At 37.8% G+C, this 24,744-nt stretch overlaps 1 protein-coding gene across 1 annotated transcript in view; it reads left to right on the forward strand.

Moving 5' to 3' along the window:
* The first annotated feature begins 5,536 nt into the window (after positions 1–5,536).
* Positions 5,537–24,744, forward strand: part of HFM1 (helicase for meiosis 1) — a 113,794-nt gene continuing 94,586 nt past the window's right edge. The window contains exons 1-5 of the mRNA XM_068966228.1: positions 5,537–5,607; positions 11,724–11,836; positions 13,054–13,363; positions 22,109–22,374; positions 22,638–22,685. Of these exons, the coding sequence (XP_068822329.1) occupies positions 5,537–5,607; positions 11,724–11,836; positions 13,054–13,363; positions 22,109–22,374; positions 22,638–22,685 (808 nt within the window). The remainder of the gene's footprint in view (positions 5,608–11,723; positions 11,837–13,053; positions 13,364–22,108; positions 22,375–22,637; positions 22,686–24,744) is intronic.

The raw sequence follows: 24,744 nt of genomic DNA on the forward strand, positions 1-24,744 counted from the left end.
GGCTTTGGCGTAGTCAATAAAACAAAAGTAGATGTTTCCACTCCTAGGTATATATATGAATAATTGAAAACAGGGACTGAGAACAAGATTTTTTTTTCTGCCTCATGTGCTTTTTATTTAAACTTTTATTTTATATTGGAGTATAGTATAATTGATTAACAATGTTGCACTGGTTTTAGGGGTACAACAAAGTGATTCAGTTATACATATTTTTCAAATTCTTTTCCCATTTAGTTTGTTATATAATATTGAGCAGAGTTCCCTGCTGCACAGTAGGTGCTTGTTGGTTATCCATTTTAAACATAGCAGCGTGTGCATGTCAATCGAACGCACTAACTATCCCCCGCCCAACCATAAGTTCCAGAATGGAGTTTTATATACCATTTTTTCCTAGCTGCATTATTCACAATACCCAAAAGGTTGGACAAAACGTGGTATATACCTACAAATGGAATTCAGTTTCATGGACTCAGTGTTGTCTGACTCTTTGTGATCCCATGGACACTGCCTGCAGCACGCCAGGCTTCCCTGTCCATCACCAACTCCCGGAGCTTGCTCAAACTCATATCCATCGAGTAGGTGATGCCATTCAACCATCTTATAATCTGTCCTCCGCTTCTCCTCCTGCCTACAATCTCTCCCAGCATCAGGGTCTTTTCCAAAGAGTCAGTTCTTCACATCAGGTGGCCAAAGTATTGGAGCTTCAGCTTCAGCCCTTCCAATGAATATTTAGGGCCGATTTTCTTAAGGATTGACTGGTTTGATCTCCTTGCAGTTCAAGGGACTCTCAAGAGTCTTCTTCAAGACCACAAATGGAATGAAAGTGAAAGTCGCTCAGTCGTGTCTGACTCTGCAATAGTCCATGGAATTCTCTAGGCCAGAATACTGGAGTGGGTAGCTTTTCCCTTCTCAAGGGCATCTTCCCAACCCAGGGATCGAACCCAGGTCTCCCACATCACAGGCGAATTCTTTACCCATTGAGCCACAAGGGAAGCCCAAGAATACTGAAGTGGGTAGCCTATCCCTCCTCCAGCGGATCTTCCCCATCCAGGAATTGAACTAGGGTCTCCTGCATGCAGGCAGATTCTTTACCAACCGAGCTATCAGGGAAGCTCACCTTAAAAGGAATAAAACTCTGATACTTGCTACAACATGGATAAACTCTGAAAACATCATGGTAAATGATATAGGCCAGACATAAGACAAACACCATCTAAATCCATAAATCCACTTAACTAAAATTACCAAGAACCGAGGGAAGGATTAAGCATTCTATTCAACGAAAATAGGCAGCCATATCCGGAGAGCCATAATTTAAAAGGGATTATAAACTTCTGGAGAAAACAAGGAGAGGCGGAAAGGGAGAGGCTGGGGGCTCCGGCGATCCATTGCTTGGAGCTCGGCTTAGCCAGGCTGGGGGTCCTCCGGGCCGGTGAATAGGCGCTCGGCTCCCAGGGCCGGCGAGGAGGTGAGTTCGGGGAAGCCCGGACGCCCGCTGGGGAAGGTGGGGACTGGGACTCGGGGCTCTCACCGGAAGGAAAAGATGGGAGAACAGGGACCCAGCGGGGAGGGAGGCCAGGGTGGCTGCCGGGAAGTGGTCGATTTTCCAAGGCGAGTGTCGGGCGGCAGGAAACGCGCGCGGGGAGGTGTCGGTAGTACGGACGGCGGGACCACGTCCCAGCCCAAGCCCGCGCGGTTCCTCAGCCGCCTTCCAGTCAGAAGGTGCGAGGCGAGGCCTGAGGCGGCTCCGGCTTGTGAGGGACGGGTTGGCCGGCCGCCCGCCTACAACGCTAGCGGAATCGTGCGTTGCTCTGGCGGTTCCCGGAGTCTCGCGTGTTTATTCCAAAGTGTGTTTCACGCCCGGGGCGACGCGCATGTAGCCGTGAGTCCGCAGGAACGCGACCCTAGATTCCCGGGCCCAGTGGCGGCGGTCGCGCCCGCGTCGTGGTCACTCGCCTGGCCTGAAGACTTCCGCCGCGCGCCTGGGAATCTGGGGTGCGCTTGCTCGGATTTAGGGTACATCAGGGGGATGTTTGTGCCTCAGACCCCAATTCGGTTCCTGCTGTAGCTTTTCGGCCCCCTGCGTCTCACCGGGCAGGTGGTGGAGATCAGGCCTCCGACTGTAAAGACCTCTCCCTGGCTGAGACTCAGGGTGGTAATTTGTTCCCACGTTCATTCTCTTTGTCAACTTCCCTGCAGTCATTTGTGACGGTTTTCCAGTGAATGTTGGTCTGAGTCTTCACTGACTACCGATTTCTGGCAAATCAGTATTTCTTATCTAGGTTTCTGCACTTGTGAAATGTGTATTTCTGAGAGTAAAAGTTTTAAGAGATAACTAACGGATCTGAACACTTTATACAATAAGGATGTAGAAGGTAAAATGCTAAGTCGTCACTAAAATAATTAGGTAAGGTGTAGATCATTTCAACACATCAAATTATGTAGTTACAAAAACAGTTTAAGTGTTTTAAGAGTGGTTAGAGCAAAAGCAAACACTTAAATAACAATTTCATACACGCTGAAACTAGGACTTTGTAAAAAGTAATCTAACACAGAAACGTACTCAGAAAATCTAACTCAACCTAAAAATCCAAAATCTATCATTTCTTCAATAACAAACTCATATTGAAGTATGGCAAGGTCCTTGTCAGGCCTGTGTTTTAAAAAATTTTTATTTACATAATTCAAGTGTCAAATTTGTGGTCTTTTAAAACTTTCATGATTTGATTACATGTATCTTGAACTAGAAAAAAATTACATTTTAAAACAGCATTAAAGATCTGGGGGGTAAAATTTTAAGACTCAGAATTGATGGAAAGTTATTTTTATTTAAAATTATTTTTGTAAACTGAACATTGCTAATGCATTTATTCCACAGAGAATTCTTATGGATCATCAACTATGAGCTAAAGGAATACATTAGTAAATAAAAAGAACTGGTTCTCTCTACAGGGAGAAAGATAAACAACTGAGCAGTTATAAATTAGTGCTGTGAAGAAAAATAATGCACAATATGGGGATGCAGTATTTTAGGTAGAAAGGATGTTTTCTTTCATAGGGCTGCATCAGTATGAAAATATATACACAATGTTTTTATTATGGACCCAAACAAGTTATATTCTCTTTTATGTCAGAACTAGACATCAAACTAAAAGTTCTCTTGGAAATATTTGCTGTTTATATAGAAGGTTTTTAGATTAGTTTATGAAATATTTTTTAAGAACCAAATATTTTTAATTTGCAGTTTTATTGTTTTGCTTGCAGCTTCTTTTAGAATAAAGAGTTCAAACACATGTGTGTTAACCTTAAGAGTTTCTACTTATATTCTGAGGAAGCATAGCCATATAAAAGGGATCTGGTGAGTTTTAATTTGGAAAACTCTTTCTGTTGTTTAAGATTACATAGTTCTCCTAAGACTAGAAAAGGAACATTTTATTGGTTACTTTTGAATGCTATAGAAACATGACTGGCATTTTTGTTTATCAAGTAATTGTTTTCAACTTTTGAAATTCTTTACTTTAAACATGTTGAAGACTCCAGTTGGAATTTCTGAGTAACTCCCTTTTGCCTCTCTGCCCTGTTACCCTAGGCTTCTATTTTTCACATCATTAAATTGTTTAAAACATTTATAGAACCATGCTAATTTGTTTGAAGTTTGCTTTTTTTTTTGGTGACTAAATGATTAATAAATTGAGAAAAATGAAGAGGGCAACTATGCTAAACAGATGAAAAGGAGAAAAGCCCAATAACTAAACAAATGAAAAACCCCACAATATTCTGATAAAGTAAAAACAGTCCTAATGTAATAAAATTTAGCCCTTTGTTAGTAGCATTTTGTAAAGGGGTACATGTGGAAACATTTCTCTTTTCCCCAGGCACTTCCTGATGTAATAATGTGTCTCTTCATCACATCAGGGAGGGCTCAAAATTGAAGGGACTTGCTCTGACTTGGTCGGAGAAGGCAATGACACCCCACTCCCAGTACTCTTGCCTGGAAAAAAATCCCATGGACGGAGGAGCCTGGTGCGCTGCAGTCCATGGGGTCACTAAGAGTTGGACACGACTGAACGACTTCACTTTCACTTTTTACTGTCATGTATTGGAGAAGGAAATGACAACCCAGTCCAGTGTAATCCCAGGGACGGGGGAGCCTTGTGGGCTGCCGTCTGTGGGGTCGCACAGAGTCGGACACGACTGAAGCGACTTAGCAGCAGTAGCTCTGACTTGGTAATGTGGATTTCTCCACGAGATGGCGCTCAAATAGTGTCTTTGATTTTAGTTTCCATCCTAAGGAAAGATTTGCAGTATATTAACTATCACAGAATAGAAATGTGGCTTATATTTTATGATATGTGCATCTGATTTTGTGTTTTGTCGTGTAGAGTTTTATGTTTCAGAAATTAGAAAAAAAATTGAGATGTAGTGTTGATGTGCAGGGGGAAGAATTGTATGTATCCATAGACGTGGTTCTATTGTGTGTGTGCGCTAGTGTGTTTAGTCGTGTCCAACTTTTTGCAGCTCCATGAACTGGAACTTGCCAGGCTCCTCTGTCCATGAGATTTTCCAGGCAAGAATACTGGAGCGGATTTCCATTGCCTCCTCCAGGGGATCTTCTGTACCCTCCGATTGAACCTTAGTCTCTTGTGTCTCCTGCATTGGCAGGTGGATTCTTTATCATTGGGCCACCTAGGAAGCCCAGATTTTTGTTATTTTTTCAGGTAGCCAATACTGAATGTTTTTATCCTTTACATTTAGATAACACTGCTGAATGTAAAAATTATCTTTTTAAGCATATATATGTGTGTATTATATAATATGAATATAAACATATATGTGTTAAACTTGTTAATATTTTTATTTTAAAAAATTCAAACATATATAAAAATAGACATTATAAGGAACTCCACATACCTGTTACATAGCATTAGCAATTATTAACTCATTGCCAATCTTTTTCATCAGTATTCCTTAACATTTTCCTATTTATTTTGAAGTAAGTCCACTCTGTCCCTTGATTTTGAAGGAAATCCCTGCATATGTACACAGTATATTTTTAAAAACAAACACATTCACAATAAAATGTACTATGCTATACAATATCACAATAAAATGCACTATATTCAAAAATAATGGTATTAACAAAGTATTTTAAGGGCCCAAAAGGAGTCACTAATTCTGTTTTCCATAAGAGGACAAATTCAGAGAAGCCTTTGAAGAAGAAATGACATTGACCTGTACCACGAAGTATGGGTAGGAATATGTCAGGTGGAGAATGGAAGAAAACACATTTTAAGCATTTGTGCAGCATGAAGAGAGGCATACATGTGTGACTATGTGTGAATGAGTGGATAACAGAGTAATGTATTTGAATATTTAAGCACTTAGGAGGAAGTTGCAGAAGAAAGACTGTGATTATTTTAGGAAATTAATAATTATAGTTTATGGATCTAGAAAAACTTTTTCTACATCTTTGTAAATAGGCTATAAATTGGATTTTGGTATTTTTTAGATTTATGACAAAGTCCAGCTTTTAACAATGTTGGAATCAAATGACTCCTTGTTTTCCTTGGATAATTTGTTTTTTGAAAAAACAGATGAGGCTGAAAAGTAAGTCTGCTTTAAAAAATAGCAGTCTGTTGTTTTTGGTTTTTTATTTTTACCGCATTTTAGTTTTATCTTTGGTAAATTTATAAATAAAAAATAAGGAATCAACAGGGAATGACATTTCAGGTATATACTTGGTAAACATGGAATTCAGGTATAAGGGAATAACTGAAGTTTAACATGTTATCATTTTAAAAATAGAATAGATTCTTGCCTATTTGGCTTTCATTTATTTGCATTTCTGGTTTGTTCAAGTTACTTTTGGCTAAAGACTGAAAGTAATGGTTAAAGAGTAGCTCAGGACAAGGAGTGATGATGGCAGTTTTTGGAAACAGAAAGGGCAGTGTGCCAAAGGCCAAGTGTGATAGGCAGGTTCAATGCAAGCAGTAATCAGGGGTGGAAATAAAAATGTGACACCAAAGGAAATATGAATTGGGGAATAGGGAGTCTGTTAAATACTGGCTTTTAAGGATTTTCACATGTTAATCATTTTAATTCTAAGTTTTCTATGTATTCTATTCTTTTTTAGTGAAATATTGTGTAAATTATTTATTGCTCACTTATTCTTTCATTTATTCAAATATTGACTGAATAAGACTTTTAAAGACTTTAAAGACTTTTACTTTAAAAAACTTATAGTCAGCTTGAGGTTCAACACATATATGGAAGAATCATTCATAAATAATGTGACCATGTAATTCAGACTGGGACACTTTTGAGAGTGAAAGAGTGCATCCAAATGGAATGACAGTTGTTAATCAGGACCGGCATCAGCAAATTTGGAACATATGGTTGCTCTTCTAACAATACAATGTATTGTTAGTTCTTTCAGACTTCACCTAACAGTCATGAGTAGGACTATATTGCTGAGTCCTATGAGTCACCCTAGGGAATTATTGACCCTGGTGATGATCTTAGAACTCTGTGACATAGTCCTAAATTTCAGTTGTTTTGGTGTATTGTCAGACAATGTGTTAGATATTGTCAGGTAATGTGTTGCAGATTTTTGATTTGGAAAATAGAGCTGCAGTAGCTATGTTTGAGGTGCTATGAGATGTATAAAAGTGAAAGACTGGGCCTTTTCTGGGGAGATAAAACCCTCAACAAAGCAATAAGAAAAAAGATCATCAAATCCTCAGGATTTGGCTTAGACAGTTTATGTGTTCTTCAACTTTATTTTCTGTTTCCCAATGCTTATCTTTGTTCTAATGAAGGACAAGCCAACTTAGGTTGGAAACGAGATATTAAAACATTACATGTTAATAGGATCACAGTTGAACAATAGGGCAATAGGCAGATGCTAATAGGGTGACAAAAATCTCATCAGTTACTGCAGGTTTTCAAACTGATTGTCAATTTCAACTGGTTTCTTGGATTTTCTGTTGTCATAGATGGTTTTGGACCAGGAATATTTGAGTTAAGACATTGATTTGTAATAATGTTTTGGTGTCATATACACACTTATGACCCATGATTAGTTGTCCAGTGTATCATCAGTAATTTGCTAACTTGTATTGGTTAAGATGCTAAAGTTTTGGAATGATATATTACTTTCTTTTTTTATATTGGAGCAGATTTAAGATCCCTGTCACAACATTTGAATTGGAGAAAATAAAATGGAGTTATAGCCATTATTTAGGTAGCATACCTCAGAGCAGTATCATTAATCCCATGACACACAAGGAAAAAAGATTGAGAATGTATAAGGATATGCTATACGCTGCTCTATAAGGATAAATTGAGGTTATCACAGAAAGGTAGTACATTAAGTTTAAGAGTTTGTAACTGAATGTTGTTCAGTTGCTCAGTCATGTCCAACTCTTTGTGCCCCTATGGACTGCAGCACACCAGGCTTCTCTGTCCTGGAGTTTGTTCAAACTCAAGTTCATTGAGTTGATGAAGCCATCCAACCATCTCATCCTCTATTCTTCTTGCCTTCAATCTTTCCCAGAATCAGGATCTTTTCCAATGAGTTGGCTCTTCGCATCAGCTGGCCAAAGTATTGAAGCTTCAGCATCTGTCCTTCCAATGAATATTCAGGACTGATTTCCTTTAGGATTGACTGGCTTGATCTCCTTGCTGTCCCAGGGACTCTCAAAGAGTCTTCTCTAGCTCCACAGTTTGAAAGGATCAATTCTTTGGTGCTCAGCCTTCTTTATGGTCTAACTCTCACATCCCATACACAACTGTTGAAAAACCATAGCTTTGACCATAGAGACCTTTGTTAGCAAAGTAATGTGTCTGCTTTTTAACACACTGTCTAGGTTTGTCATAGCTTTTCTTCCAAGGAGCAAATGTCTTAATTTCATGGCTGCAGTTACTGCAGGAATTTTGGAGCCAAAGAAAGTAAAGTCTGTCACCATTTCCATTTTTTCTCCATCTATTTGCCATGAAGTGATGGGACCTACCTCTTGAGAAATCTGTATGCAGGTCAGGAAGCAACAGTTAAAACTGGACATGGAACAACAGACTGGTTCCAAATAGGAAAAGGAGTACGTCAAGGCTGTATATTGTCACCCTGCTTATTTAACTTATATGCAGAGTACATCTGGAGAAGGCAATGGCACCCCACTCCAGTACTCTTGCCTGGAAAATCCCATGGATGGCAGAAGTTGGTAGGCTGCAGTCCATGGGGTCTCGAAGAGTCGGACATGACTAAGTGACTTCACTTTCACTTTTCACTTTCATACATTGGAGAAGGAAATGGCAACCCAGTCCAGTATTCTTGCCTGGAGAATCCCAGGGACGGGGGAGCCTGGTGGGCTGCCGTCTATGGGTTCGCACAGAGTCGGACATGACTGAAGCGACTTAGTGGCAGCAGGAGCAGCAGCAGCAGCAGAGTACATCATGAGAAACGCTGGGCTGGATGAAGCACAAGCTGGAATCAAGATTGCTGGGAGAAATATCAATAACCTCAGATATGCAGATAACATCACTTTTATGGCAGAAAGTGAAGAAGAACTAAAGAGCCTCTTGATGAAAGTGAAAGAGGAGAGTGAGAAAGCTGGCTTAAAACTCAACATTCAGAAAACTAAGATCATAGCATCCGGTCCCATCACTTCATGGCAAATAGATGGGGAAACAGTGGAAACAGTGTCAGACTTTATTTTCTTGGACTCCAAAATCACTGTAGATGGTGACTGCAGCCATGAAATTAAAAGATGCTTACTCCTTGGAAGCAAAGTTATGACCAACCTAGACAGCATATTAAAAAGCAGAAACATTACTTTGCCAACAAAGGTCCATCTAGTCAAGGCTATGGTTTTTCCTGTGGTCATGTATGGATGTGAGAGTAGGACTCTAAAGAAAGCTGAGAGCTGAAGAATTGATGCTTTTGAACTGTGGTATTGGAGAAGACTCTTGAGAGTCCCTTGGATTGCAAGGAGATCCAAACAGTCCATCCTAAAGGAGATCAATCCTGAGTGTTCATTGCAAGGACTGATGTTGAAGCTGAAACTCCAATACTTTGGCCGCTTGATGTGAAGAGCTGACTCATTTGAAAAGACCCTGGTGCTGGGAAAGATTGAGGGCAGAAGCAGGAGGGGACAGAGGATGAGGTGGTTGGATGGCATTACCGATTCAATGGAGATGAGTCTGAGTAAACTCCAATAGTTGGTGATGGACAGGGAGGCTTGGTGTGCTGTGGTCCATGGGATCACAGAGTCGGACACGACTGAGTGACTGAACTGAACTGAACTGAACTGAACTGATGGGACCAGATGCCATGATCTTAGATGTTTTAATGCTGGTTTTTTTTTGTTGTTGTTGTTGTTAATTTACTTTATTTTAATTGGAGGCTAATTACTTTATAATATTGTCATGGTTTTTGCCATACATTGACATGAATCAGCCATGGGTGTACATGTTTCCCCCATCCCAAACTCCCTTCCCTCTTCCCTCCCCATCCCATCCCTCTGGGTTGTACCAGCTTTGAGTGCCCTGTTTCATGCATCATACTTGGACTGGTGATCTGTTTCACATATGGTAGTATACATGTTTCAGTGCTATTCTCTCAAATCATCCCGTCCTCATCAAGTCCCACGGAGTCCAAAAGTTTTTCTTTACATCTGTGTCTCTTTTGCTATCTCACATATAGGGTTGTTGTTACCATCTTTCTAAATTCCATATATATGCTTTAATATACTGTATTGGTGTTTTTTTTCTGACTTACTTCATTCTGTATAATAGGCTCCAGTTTCATCCACCTCATTAGAACTGATTCAAATGTGTTCTTTTTCATCGCTGAGTAATATTCCATTGTGTATATGTACCACAACTTTCTTATCCATTCATCTGCCGATGGACATCTAGGTTGCTTCCATGTCCTAGCTATTGTAAACAGTGCTGTGATGAACATTGGGTACATGTATCTGTTTCAGTTCTGGTTTCCTCAGTGTGTATGCCCAGGAGTGGGATTGCTGGGTCATATGGCAGTTCTATTTCCAGTTTTTTAAGGAATCTCCACACTATTCTCCATAGTGGCTGTACTAGTTCACATTCCCACCAACAGTAAAAGAGGGTTCCCTTTTCTCCACATCCTCTCCAGCATTTATTGTTTGTAGAATTTTTGATAGCAGCCATTCTGATAGACGTGAGATGGTACCTCATTGTGGCTTTGATTTGCATTTCTCTGATAATGAGTGATGTTGAGCATCTTTTCATGTGTTTGTTAGCTATCTGTATGTCTTCTTTGGAGAAATGTCTGTTTAGTTCTTTGACTCATTCTTTTATTAGGTCATTTATTTTTCTGGTATTGAGCTACATGAGCTGTTTTTATGTTTTTGAGATTAATTCTTTGTCAGTTGCTTCATTTGCTGTTATTTCTCCCACTTTGAATGCTGTCTTTTCACCCTTTCTTGTAATTTCCTTCATTGTGCAAAAGCCTTTAAGTTTAATTAGGTTCCCTTCATTTATTTTTGCTTTTATTTCCATTACTCTGGGAGGTGGGTCATAGAGGATCTTTGTGTGATTTATGTCAGAGAGTGTTTTGCCTATGTTTTCCTCTAGGAGTTTTATAGTTTCTGGTCTTAACATTTAGATCTTTAATCCATTTTATTTTTGTGTATGATGTTAGAAAGTGTTTTAGTTTCATTCTTTTACAGATGGTTGACCAGTTTTCCCAGCACCACTTGTTAAAGAGATTGTCTTTTCTCCATTGTATATTCTTGCCTCCTTTGTCAAACATAAGGTGTCCATAGGTGCATGGATGTATCTCTGGGCTTTCTACTTTGTTCCATTGATCTGTATTTCTGTCTTTGTGCCAGTACCATACTGTCTTGATGACTATAGCTTTGTAGTATAGTCTGAAGTCAGGCAGGTTGATTCCTCCAGTTCCATTCTTCTTTCTCAAGATTACTTTGGCTTGAATGTTGAGTTTTAAGCTAGCATTTTCAGTCTCCTCTTTCACCTTCACCAAGAGGGTCTTTAATTCCTCTTCACTTTCTGCCATAAGGGAGGTGTCATCTGCGTATTGAGGTTATTGATATTTCTTCTGGCAATCTTGATTCTACCCTGTAATTCATCCAGCCTGGCATTTCTCATGATGTACTCTGTATGTAAGGTAAATAAGCAGAGTGACAGTATACAGCCTTGATGTGCTCCTTTCCCGATTTTGAACCAGTCTGTTGTTCCATGTCCATTTCTAATGATTGCTTCTTGACCTGCATCCAGGTTTCTCAGGAGGCAGGTAAGGTGGTCTGGTATTCCCATCTTTTTAAGAATTTTCCAAAGTTTATTGGGATCCACACAGTCAAAGGCTTTAGCATAATCAATGAAGCAGAAGTCAATGTTTTTCTCAAATTTCCTTGCTTTTTCTATGATCAAACAGATACTGGCAATTTGATCTCTGGTTCCTCTGCCTTTTCTAAATCCATCTTATACATCTGGATGTTCTCAGTTCATGTACTGTTGAAGCCTAGCTTGAAGGATTTTAAGTATTACCTTGCTGGCATGTGAAATGACTGTAATTGTACAGCAGTTTTTGGCATTGCCCTTTTTTGTGATTGAAATGAAAACTGACCTTTTCCAGTCTGTAACTGAGTTATGTTTAGTTAATAAATACATAGTTTCTGATGTTATATCTTTGTTAACATAAATTCATATTTTTGTATTTTATATAGCCACCTAGACAGTGAAAAATCTTTGGATTGGTTTCTTCCACCTGCTCCACTGATTTCAGAAATTCCAGATACTCAGGCATTAGAGGAAGAAATAGAAAGTCATAAATTGTTAGGTAAAGTATTACATGTAAGTTGTGAAGTCAAATCCATTCAGCTCATGTCAATGTAAAAAAATCTAATATTGAAATATTCATTTCTTTTATTTTAATGGAATAAAATGAAAGTTAGAAACTTATTCAAAATAGTGGTCACCAAACTGTAAAATCTGAAACATTTTCCTTCTCCATGCATACATATACACACATATGTATATTACAGGCACAAAATATACTATCACACACACCTGTTATATTGTTCTGTGAATTTGTTTCCTCATCCCATTAAAACTGTCACTGCTATTTAGTTTCTGTCTTAGACTTTACTAAAGGTAGGATCCTCTGGTTTAGGAAACCAGATTCATGAAATACATTGAGTGAAAAAAACAAGATGCAAAAACTATATAGTTTGTTATCATCTTTACAAAGTTAGAAAACAAACACACTCAAATAGTATATGTGATCTAATGTGATATTGTTGGTAAAACTGATTTTTAAATTAATAGTAGGTTCATGCATGTAAATTTTATTAGTTTCAAAATTTTTATATATTTTATACTCATATATAGCAAATTATATATAGAATGTAGTAATTCTATTGTGTGTTATAATAAACACACACCCATATATATAATATGTATGTATACTAGTATAGTGTAAATGATAAGGCAAATTTAAGGCCTAAAAAGGCCTCCAAATGCCTTCCAGACTTTCAAAGATGCTTTTAAAGTCTCTGTAAAGACACCTTTAAAGTTCCGTTGCCTTGATGAAAACATTCTATTATCTTAATTTTGGGGCTTCCCAGATGGTGCAGTGGTAAAGAATCTGCCTCTTAGTGCAGGAGACACAACAGACATGGGTTCAATCTCTGAGTCTGGAAGATCCCCTGGAAGAGGAAATGGCAGCCCATCCCAGTATTCTTGCAATCCACTTTCAGTTATGGTTATTTCTGTGGGTCAGAAATTAAACCTATTTTATAATGTAGGCTTAATTTAAATTTCAAACTTAATTTCAATATTTCTTAACTAATTTAGAGTTATCCTTCAGTTATGATGTACCATAAGAGTAACAACTATTGTATTTCAAAATCACATATGGTATTACAGATCATTTTGTTATTTTTCTTATTCACCTAGTAAGCTCTTTTGAAAAATCTTATTAAATTTTTCTATCATCGTTTTTAAAATTTGTTTTCAAGGAGAATGTGTAGTAATTAAAGTGTTTCTTTTTTGTAGGTCAGAATAAAAGATCAAAAATGTTACCATCAAATTTAAGGATAACTAATGAAGACACAAATTATGTTTCACAAACTCAAAAATTCCAGTTTGACTTCCCTTCTAATGAATATGAAGAAGATGATCTAAATTTAGGAGGGGCAGGTAACAATGACTTACATGTTGCTGGCAAGCTAACATATGGTTCTTCTCAGAAATGCAAAAATCACATTGGCACTGAGATAGAACTTGAGAAAAATGTTCCAGATGATACAAAGTTAGTTAATTCTGCACAAGATAAAGGAGGGAGCATGTCAGCCTTCTGTAAAAGGTAATTAATTAAATGAAATAAATGATATTCAGTGATACAGTTGAATATTTATGTGTATCTCCAGAAGTTTAAAATATGATAGAATCTGAATGAGAAAAAAAATCAACAACAAATAGAGGTCTACTGTGTACTCAACACTCTTTTAACTGAGTTCTAGCCATAGGTTCTTGCCTTCAGAGAGCTTACAGTTTATTGAGGGAAAGGCAAGTAGTAACTAAAAATAATTAAACACTTTTTGTATGACAATTATTTTGATGAGATATATGGTTAGAACAGAGGTTCTCAGACTTTTTGTTTTCAGGACCCCTTTCCACTTAAAAATTATTGAGGATTCCCATAAGAGCTTTTGCTTTTTTGGATTATATCTATTGATATTTAACCATACTGTAAATTAAAATGATGGGGAAAAAGTGTTATGGAAATTGTTTTGATCCTATGAACTCTGAATCTTGACCATCGTTTGAAAATGGCTGTTAATATGGGATCCTAATCTGCTGCACAATCAGGGAAGATGTCCCTGAGGAAATGATTTTGTAAGTTTAAGGAAGAATAAAGTCAAGCTGAGTGCAAATAAAGGAGAGTGTTCCAGGCAGAAGGAATAGTCTGTGCAAATGGACTAAAGTAGCACAGAGCTTTTATTCTTAGAAATTTTTCTAGTTTAAAGTAAGAGAGAATGAGAGCGTGCTAAGAGACAAAGTATGGAGGGACTAAGTCATTCAGAATCTTGTAGGGAGTGAAACATTTTGTACTTTTAAGGTGCTGCTGCTGCTAAGTCACTTCAGTCATGTCTGACTCTGTGCGACCCCATATACGGCAGCCTACCAGGCTCCCCCGTCCCTGGGATTCTCCAGGCAAGAGTACTGGAGTGGGTTGCCATTTCAGTGCTTATTAAATTGTGCCCTGTGAACTCACTGCATCAGAATCACATGGAGTGCTTGTTAAAAAATTTGGATTCCTGGTTTCTTCCTTAGATCTGTTGAATCACACTCTGGATCAAGGTGGGGATGGGACCAAGGAATCTTCATTTTTAACACATTTTTTGAACGATTGTTAGGCACACAAAAGTGAGAACTGTTGCCCTAAGGTCCTGGGTTTTAAGCAGAGAAGTAAAATTAGATATTCTTTTTTATTTAAAGTCCATTTTTGCCCCAGTAGGATAAATTAGAAGAGAACTGGAATACATTGTGAAGGGTCATTTAGATTATTTTATTAGTCTAGATGAGAGAAAATGGTAACCTGACCTAGGACCTGATTCCTAAATGTCTGCCTTGGGCCAGATTGATGAAAGATTGATAGTGTTCTTTCATGATATAGAAACTGCAAAGGAAGAATAGGGGAAGGTGATGAGTACAAATTTGTACATGTTGTTTTAAGTATGTACAAAATGTCCAAATAGATAATTGGATATATGGGTTTAGGATTCAGAGGAGATATCACTGATGGTTTTTCTTTTTTCTGTGACATAAGAGATGGAGTCATCTGTGGAATTTGAGGGGGAAAGTAGAGGTATTGAGCAAGTATGAGAAGGGTGGAAGAAATTATGGAGAATGGGAAAGCACTCTAATTAGAATAATGGTAGAGTTGGACACTGTGAAGGTCCCAGTTGAGGTTGATGTCTGTGAATTTTTAAATAAATTTTATTATGATGTAATTCACATATCATAAAATTCATTATTTTGAAAAGTGTACAATTTATAGATTTTAGAATAGTCACAGAGTTGTGCAACCATCACTACTATACAATTTTTGCTGCCCCAGACTAACTCTATACTCATTAAGTTACTCCCTATTTCTCCATCTCTCACCCAGCCCCTGGCATTTACTAATTGTTTTCTGTTTCTGTGGGTTTTCCTATTCTAGATATTTAATATTATAAGTGCAGCTTTTTCTGTCTGGCTTCTTTCTCTTAGGACAACATTTTCAAGGTTCAACCATGTTCTGCCATACATCAGTACTTTATTCTTTTTATGGCCAGTAACATTTCATTGAATGGGTATATTACATTTTGTTTATTGATCTGTCAGTTGATGAACTTTTGAGTTCTTTCCACTTTTTGGCTATTATGAATAATGTTGCCATGAGAATTCAGATGTAAGTTTTTGTGTGAATATATACATTTGACCCTTGAACACACAGGGTTTAATTAGGGTGTTGATCTCCTGGGAAGTCAGAAATTGAAGTACAACTTTATAGTTGGCTTTCCTTATCTGTAGATCTGCATCAGTGGACTCAACCAACTCAGATCATATACTACTGTAGTATTTATTGAAGAAGAAAAAAATCCGAGTATAAATAGACCAATACAGTTTAAACCTATGTTGTTCAAGGGTCAAATGTATTTTAATTCTTTTGGATTTATACTTAGAAGTGGAATTGCTGGGTCATATATTAACTCTATATTTATCTTTTTTTGAGAAACTGCGAAATTGTTTTACAAAGTAACTATGCTGCTGCTGCTAAGTCGCTTCAGTCATGTCCGACTCTGTGCGACCCCATAGATGGCAGCCCACCAGGCTCTCCCGTCCCTGGGATTCTCCAGGCAAGAACACTGGAGTGGGTGGCCATTTCCTTCTCCAGTGCATGAAAGTGAAAAGTGAAAGTGAAGTCGCTCAGTCGTGTCCAACTCTTAGTGACCCCATGGACTTGCAGCCTACTGCTGAACAGTTTCTCTAGTAGTGTATGAAGTTTCTGAATTCTCCACCTCCTTGCTAGTACTTGTTGTTTGTCTTTTCTATTATAGCCATACAGAATGGCTGTGATGTATGTCTCATTGTGGTTTTGATTCATGTGTTTCTGCTGACTAAAGGTGTTGGGCAGCTTTTCGTGTGATTATAGGCTATTTGCCTATCTTACTTGGAGTAATGTCTGTTCAAACCTTGATCTGTTTTTAAATTGTGTTGTCTTTTTATTGTTGAGTTTTAAGGGTCCTTTACTTATGCTGGTTGAAAATACCTTATCAGTTATATGAGTAGCAAATATTTTCTTACATTTTGTGTGCTGTGTTTCACTTTTCTGTTCATATCCTTAGCTGGCCAAAAGTTTTTAATTTTGATGAAGTCCAATTTTTCTAATTTTTGATTGGATTTTTGGTGTCCTATCTAAGAAACCATTGCCTAATCCAAGGTTGTAAACACTTACTCTTACATTTTCTTCTAAGATTTTGCTCTTAAATTTGGGTCTATCATCCATTTTGAGTTAATTTTTGAATATAGTACAAAGTAGAAGCCCACTTCATTCTTTAGCACATAGATATCCAGTTGTTCCAGCACCATTTGTTAAAAGCAAAGCAAAACTGTTCTTTCCCCATTGAATGACATGGCACTTGCACTGATAATCCACTGACCATAAATGGAAAGTCTGGAGTGTTTTCTTACCATCCATTTATCTGATTCTTCAATACCAATTGATGTCCAAGAATATAATTCAATCTTCTTACTAACTCCTAGAGTTAGCATCACACTCCAAGAGTTAAGTAAGGATTCAGTCCCACAAGACTACCCTACTTCAAATGCCAGCCACAAATAGGGTGACAGGCTATCCAAATTTCTGCCTTGCAGTCTACAAATTTGGGAGTTCTCACTACCGTGCATTTGGTATAATACTTTGCTAGAATTACTCACAGATTTGAAAAAGCATTTTACTTAGGATTACCAATCTGTGAACATGGGATACCTTTCCTCTTATTTAGATTTTCTTTAATTTCTTTCGAAGATATTTTGTAGCTTTCAGTGGACAAGTCTTATACTTATTTTGTTACATTTACTCATAAGTACATATTCTTTTTGATGTTATTTTAAATGGAATTTCAGATTGTCCATTGAAAGTGTGTAGATATACAATTGATTTTTGTATATTGATTTTGTTTCTTCAGTCTTGGCTGATGTGAATTTGAATTTGAATATTATTCATCCACCTAATAGTTGTGCTTTTTTCAATAGCGTTCTACCACTTGACTGCATTTATGAAAAAATAGTAGATAGATTTACATAGAATTTCAGATTTGCAAGATAAGTATGATAAAAGTATAAAAGGGTAGAGGGGTTTAGAATATTGATAAGAGAGTGATTGAAAAGATATGTCATGGTATTAAATGCATTCAAGGTACCTGAGAAAAGTGAAAGGGAAGATGGTTTGGGAGAAAATAAAGAAGTTGATTATAGTAATTTTGTTCTTTGACCTCATTAGTACCTTGAGCAAACAAGCTAAAAGGATAGGAGGTCGTGGTCAGAAAATGATTTTTTTAGAATTATTGTTTTGAGAAGAGGATAATGATAACATCTAAGGCGGGAGAGTAGGTGACTGAAATCAGATGAGGGAGAAAGCTACTAGAGATAAAAGGCTAAGAAATGTAGAGGGTAAAATTTTGAATAAGTTGTCTACGTAGATGGTGAAGTAACTCAGTTACTCTGGGAGATGGTGAAGGACAGGGAAGCCTGGCGTGCTGCAGTCCATGAGGTCACAAAGAGTCGGACACGACTGAGCAACTGAACAACAACAACCCAGTTTATGGAAGAGCTTGTAATTAAGAGGAAAAGATTCTAAAGTGACCAGAGGTTGATATAGGATATATGCAATGAGGAGGAATACAATGTTGCATAGCTAGATAGCACAGATACTTTTGTGAGAGAGTGGAAAAGTAATGGTGTAAATTTGGTGTGGAGAAGAAATGTGAGAGAATTAGCAGTTTTGTCCACTTAAAGGAGAAAAGGAAAGATATAAGCATCTGAATGCAGAGTTCCAAAGACTAGCAAGAAGAGATAAGAAAGCCTTCTTCAGCAATCAATGCAAAGAAATAGAGGAAAACAACAGAATGGGAAAGACTAGAGATCTCTTTAAGAAAATTAGAGGTACCAAGGGAACATTTCATGCAAAGATGGGCTCGATAAAGGACAGAAATGGTATGGACCTAACAGAAGCAGAAGATATTAAGAAGAGGTGGCAAGAATACACAGAAGAACTGTACAAAAAAGATCTTCATGACCCAGATAATCATGATGATATGATCACTAATCTAGAGCCAGACATCCTGGAATGTGAAGTCAAGTGGGCCTTAGAAAGCATCACTATGAACAAAGCTAGTGGAGGTGATGGAATTCCAGTTGAGCTGTTTCAAATCCTGAAAGATGATGCTGTGACAGTGCTGCACTCAATATGCCAGCACATTTGGAAAACTCAGCAGTGGCCACAGGACTGGAAAAGGTCAGTTTTCATTCCAATCCCAAAGAAAGGCAATGCCAAAGAATGCTCAAACTACCGCACAATTGCACTCATCTCACATGCTGGTAAAGTAATGCTCAAAATTCTCCAAGCCAGGCTTCAGCAATACGTGAACCATGAACTCCCTGATGTTCAAGCTGGTTTAGAAAAGGCAGAGGAACCAGAGATCAAATTGCCAACATCCACTGGATCATCAAAAAAGCAAGAGAGTTCCAGAAAAACATCTATTTCTGCTTTATTGACTATGCCAAAGACTTTGACTCTGTGGATCACAATAAACTGTGGAAAATTCTAAAAGAGATGGGAATACCAGACCACCTGACCTGCCTCTTGAGAAACCTATATGCAGGTCAGGAAGCAACAGTTAGAACTGGACATGGACCAACAGACTGGTTCCAAATAGGAGAAGGAGTACGTCAAGGCTGTATATTGTCACCCTGCTTATTTAACTTATATGCAGAGTACATCATGAGAAATGCTGGACTGGAAGAAGCACAAGCTGGAATCAAGATTTCTGGGAGGAATATCAATAACCTCAGATATGCAGATGGCACCACCCTTATGGCAGAAAGTGAAGAGAAGCTAAAAAGCCTCTTGATGAAAGTGAAAGAGGAGAGCGAAAAAGTTGGCTGAAAGCTCAACATTCAGAAAACAAAGATCATGGCATCGGGTCCCATCACTTCATGGGAAATAGATGGGGAAACAGTGGAAACAGTGGCAGACTTTATTTTTAGGGGCTCCAAAATCACTGCAGATGGTGACTGCAGCCATGAAATTAAAAGATGCTTACTCCTTGGAAGAAAAGTTATGAGCAACCTAGATAGTATATTCAAAAGCAGAGACATTACTTTGCCGACTAAGGTCCGTCTAGTCAAGGCTATGGTTTTTCCAGTGTCATGTATGGATATGAGATTTGGACTGTGAAGAAGGCTGAGTGTCGAAGAATTGATGCTTTTGAACTGTGGTATTGGAGAAGACTCTTGAGAGTCCCTTGGACTGCAAGGAGATCCAATCAGTCCATTCTGAAGGAGATCAGCCCTGGGATTTCTTTGGAAGGAGTGATGCTAAAGCTGAAGTTCCAGTACTTTGGCTACCTCATGCGAAGAGTTGACTCATTGGAAAAGACTCTGATGCTGGGAGGGATTGGGGGCAGGAGGAGAAGGGGATGACTGAGGATGAGATGGCTGGATGGCATCACGGACTCGATGGACGTGAGTCTGAGTGAACTCCGGGAGATGGTGATGGACAGGGAGGCCTGGCATGCTGCGATTCATGGGGTCGCAAAGAGTCGGACATGACTGAGCGACTGAACTGAACTGAACTGAAGAGTTTTTTTAAGAGTGAGAGTTTTCCAGGGCAAGTAAATATTTTTGTTAAGACCAAGAAGTAAATATAAAATTCAGTAAAGAAGCAAAGGACATAAGAGAGTGTGGAGTGGAAGAGCCAAAGGACCTAGGAAGAATCTGAGGTTCAGGAAATTTAAATAAATAGTTGTGTGGATAATATTTTTACAGTTGGAAGAATCTATTTCAAACTCTAACTTTAAAGTCATACAGATAGAAAGTGGAGAAACTTTTGATTTATACCCAGGTTTGTCTGATTCCAAAATCTGTGCTTTTAAGTGATATCACAGCATATAACACTGTTGGCATCGGTGTTTTCCTTATTTTCAATACCATTTTAAAATGGGATTCTGTTGTATTATGAAAGATTAACCATCTGCTTTTGAATTTTCTGTCTTCAAAAACAGTACTGCTACCATTGGAAGATGCAGCTCTATAGTTTGTTTTAGAATACATGTCTCTAGTTTTTTGAAAGATTCAATTCAGTTCAGTTCAGTCACTCAGTCATGTCTGACTCTTTGCGACCACATGGACTATAGCATGCCAGGCTTCCCTGTCCATCACCAACTCCTGGAGTTTAGTCAAACTCATGTTCATTGAGTCAGTGATGCCATCCAACCATCTCATCCTCTGTCATCCCCTTCTCCTCTCGCCTTCAGTCTTTCCCAGCATCAGGGTCTTTTCAGATGAGTCGATTCTTCACATCAGGTGGTCAAAGTATTGGAGTTTCAGCTTCAACATCAGTGCTTCAGTGAATATTCAGGACTGATTTCCTTTAGGATGGACTGGTTGAATCTCTTTGCAGTCCAAGGGTCTGTGAAGAGTCCTCTCCAACACCGCAGTTCAAAAGCATCAATTCTTTGGTGCTCAGCTTTCTTTATAGTCCAGCTCTCAACATCCATACATGACTGGCTCTTATACAAAAACTTGGGCTTCCCTGGTGGCTCAGATGGTAAAGAATCTGCCTGCAATGCAGGTGACGTAGGTTCGATTTCTAGGTCAGGAAGATCCCCTGGAGAAGGAAATGGCAACCCACTCCGGTATCCTTGCCTGGGAAATCCCATGAACAGAGGAGCCTTGGGGGCTATAGTCCATGGGGTGGAAAAGAGTTGGATGCAACTGAAGTGAAGTGAAGTGAAGTGTTGGATGCAACACAAAAAAACCTATCATTAAGATTAATAGTGAAAATAGCAGAAAATATTTTGTATTTATTTGTATTGTAATTATTTGGGTGTCATTCCTTACAGAATTCCGTAAGACTGATAACCTGCTGTCAGCTCTATTACTTATTCTGTAACGTGCTAGTGTTGTATTATTAGGAATCTTATTGATCACTTCTTCCCTTAGGGCTATTGTGAACAAATTACTTTGATGGATTGTCTTTGAACCAGTCAACTATAGTAAATTACAGTCATAAAGATGGCTCTTCTTTGTTTTACAGAACTTTGCGGAGAGCCATTTCTTACACTCAAATGATTATTGAACAGTGCTTGGGAAGTTGGTGCTAGTTACTGACAAGAACCTGTCCACATGGGCTGCTTTGTAGGATTGCTTCAGTGTTCTCATGTTATAATGGCTAGGTCCCCTCAGAATGAGTGATCTAAGAGACTGTGTGGAAGTGACAATCTTTTATGACCTGGCCTTAGATGTCACATGCTTGTCCTTCCACAGCACTCTGCTAGTCTTATAGGCAAGTCCTGATTCAAAGAAGATGATTCCAAAAAAGTGTGAGCACCAGGATACAAGGAGCATCAGAGCTGTCTCAGAGGGTGGCCACCACAGATGGATTTATCTGAGTTTTAAGAAAGTGAAAAGACATAATTCGGTGGTAAACTTAGCAAATCATACTTTAGAAGAATGATTAGCTTTTGTGTTCTAATAAGCCATTATCGGTAAATTTAGCAAATCATACTTTAGTAGAAGGAGAAGGCAATGGCAACCCACTCCAGTACGCTTGCCTGGAAAATCCCATAGACGGCAGAGCCTGGTAGGTTGCAGTCCATGGTGTCTCTAAGAGTCAGACACGACTGAAGCGACTTAGCAGCAGCAGCAGCAGCAGCACTTTAGGAAAATGATTAGCTTTTGTGTTCTAATAAGCCATGACCTATAGGTATTTTTAAAGGAACCAATTTTATGCTAGTTTTTTACATTCTAAGTGATGATTGCATATGCAAATTTTTTGCAGGTTATTTAAAATATCTGATAATATAGATGAGGCTGTTTATTCCAATGACAGTGAAAACTTGGACTCTAATATTGGCTCGGTGAAAACTGTCCAAACAGAAGTGAACAAAGGGAAATCATGGAAAGGTAGCAATAGTAAGCAGAAACCTCAATATTCAGACTGTAACATTTTGACAGCCAGTGATACACTTTTTGCTTCTGAAATCAGAGAAGGCATAATCAAAGCACCATCTTTTCCAGTTGCATCCCAGCCTCATACAGTTCAAGGTAATTTCTTGCTTTTTTCAGTTGATTTTATGAGTACAGTCTCGTTTGTATTTCTTAGTATAGGTAAGAATACAAAAATATTCTTTGTATTTGTATGTTGTCACTCTGTGTGCAATTTATTATATTGCATTTTTAAACCTGTGATCTAATATTGTTTTATCTATTCTCTTAGTAAAAAGTTTATACAAATTCTAATGAAGTAGCTTTTATGGAAAAGTTTAAAAATATCTGTAAGAATGTAGGATTTTTTTTTTTTTTCCTAGGGGTAACAGAAAAAGGTTTAGATTCCTTGAAGGCTGTCACAGAAATTCGTATCCTTTAAGGTATTTTACTACATCAGCATTATATTTAAAGTCATAATTTTAAAGCATTTTATTTCATTGCATTTCTGTTTGTTTTGGCTGACAGAGCAAAAGAGGGAAATGTGGATCTTTTGGGTCATGTAAGAGTCCCAATATGTGTGATCGTGCTACTAAAAGTGTCGTCTGCAGACTGGTGCCAGTGAACTGTTGGTTACCAGTCAGTGGCAAGTACAGATACGAGATTTATATTATTGAATGAACTTTTAGCATATTTACTTACAAATTGATACAGATAATTTCTTATTCTTTAGGTATTGGTATAAACATGGGTAGGGGAAATGACAGAATGGGATATTCTATGGATTGGGGACATTTTTACAAATTGAGTAACTTTTGAAAGAACCTAATTTGTAGTTTATACTATTTTATATTTCTGGGCATTTCCAACGTAGATATTTTGAGTATGTATGTTTTGAGTATGTATCTGAAGGTAACATTTTTTCTTTGATAGCATGTGTATGTCTGTTACAGTATATTTATTCTATTTTATAATTCATCAGCTGTTTCTGTGACTATTTCCCTTTGACCTATGTACTCCTTGAAGGCAAGGATCAAACCTTGTGTATCTTCTTATTTTTAAATACATTGAAAGCCATATAAAGTAGGGAAGTTGTTCTGGCAAAAAAGTAGCCCATGAGGAAGGGGGAGGATAAGAAAGTATGGAATATGTTTGAAAAGAACAAGAATTCCAGCTTAGGTGAAAAAGTTATGATTAAAAGGGTAGTATTCATGTTGATGTATGGCAAATACAGTACAATATTGTAAAGTAATTAGCCTCCAATTAAAATAAATATATTTATATTAAAAAGGGGTAGTATTAATAGAAAATAATGATTGGCAGGTATATTAGGATTAGATCATTTAATGCCATGAATACCAAGTCAGAAGTTTTTGCTTTTACTTTTTATATATTTATTAAGCCATGAAGAGAAACCATGAAGTATTTTTGAGCAAGTCAAGTTACATTACCAAAACCATGCTTTAGGATTATGGAATTAGTGACTCAAAGCTGGGGAATGTTCTAAAATCCACAAAAGTAATGATCTAGTTGGCAAAACAACTGAATTTCAGATATTAGGTAGTTGAGCTGGAGAAATCTAGGGATGAGTGATTCTTATCCTGGGTATCCTGAGGACTGAGATAATTCTGATATAGTTAGAAAATGTTTGCTTGGCCGCTTGTGAAAATTCCCTCCAGTGCAGATAAATGAGTGGGTGGAATGGGAGGAGCAGATTATAGAAGGGTTATAAACGATGATATAATAATGTCACACATGGCTAGCCATTAGTGCTCCTGTTCACCATGGCATCTCAGTCTTGCTGCATTTCCTTCTGTATGGTGACCTAAATAAATTCTGGTGTGGGAATGTAGGAAGCATGTTAGCAGTAAACAGTTAGTTTCATTATCTGTATGATGGGAAAATCTTATCCCATACATGAACTTGCCATATTATGACACTTATTTCTGAAGAGTTTTAAAGATTTTCTTGCTATCTTAGCACAGCTGAAGTTGTCCTACTACTTAGGTCTCTTTGTTAGTTAAGACTGCTGCCTACTCTTGTGTCCCTTGTATTCATTTTCTGTCAAACTCACTGAACTTACTATACTTTATTGTTTCCAAGTGTGTATTTAAAGTGGAAGACTGTATCCTACTCATGATAATTTGAGACTTTGGGGATTTCTTGGACTTACCTTCTGATTATTTTACATAATTTTGCTGTATTTGAATCCTGAGGATTATAGAAGTTTGATCACATTGATCCTGCCACAGTACTTTGTCATTTTCAGGACTGCAAACATCCCCTCCCCCCCATACACTATTATAACATGTAATTACTGGGAGACTGCTGAGAATTTGTTGGACAAAAGGAAAAATTCAATATCAAGTGTTGATAGTGATGATGAATGATGTACTTAGTAGTTGAGTTTTCTCATAAACTAGAAAACTGATTTTACATCTACTCTGAATCATAGATTCATTTTTGCAAGTGTAAATTGACATGGAACTA

Source organism: Capricornis sumatraensis, chromosome 2 (genome assembly GCF_032405125.1).
Source record: "Capricornis sumatraensis isolate serow.1 chromosome 2, serow.2, whole genome shotgun sequence".
Classification (NCBI taxonomy): domain Eukaryota; kingdom Metazoa; phylum Chordata; class Mammalia; order Artiodactyla; family Bovidae; genus Capricornis; species Capricornis sumatraensis.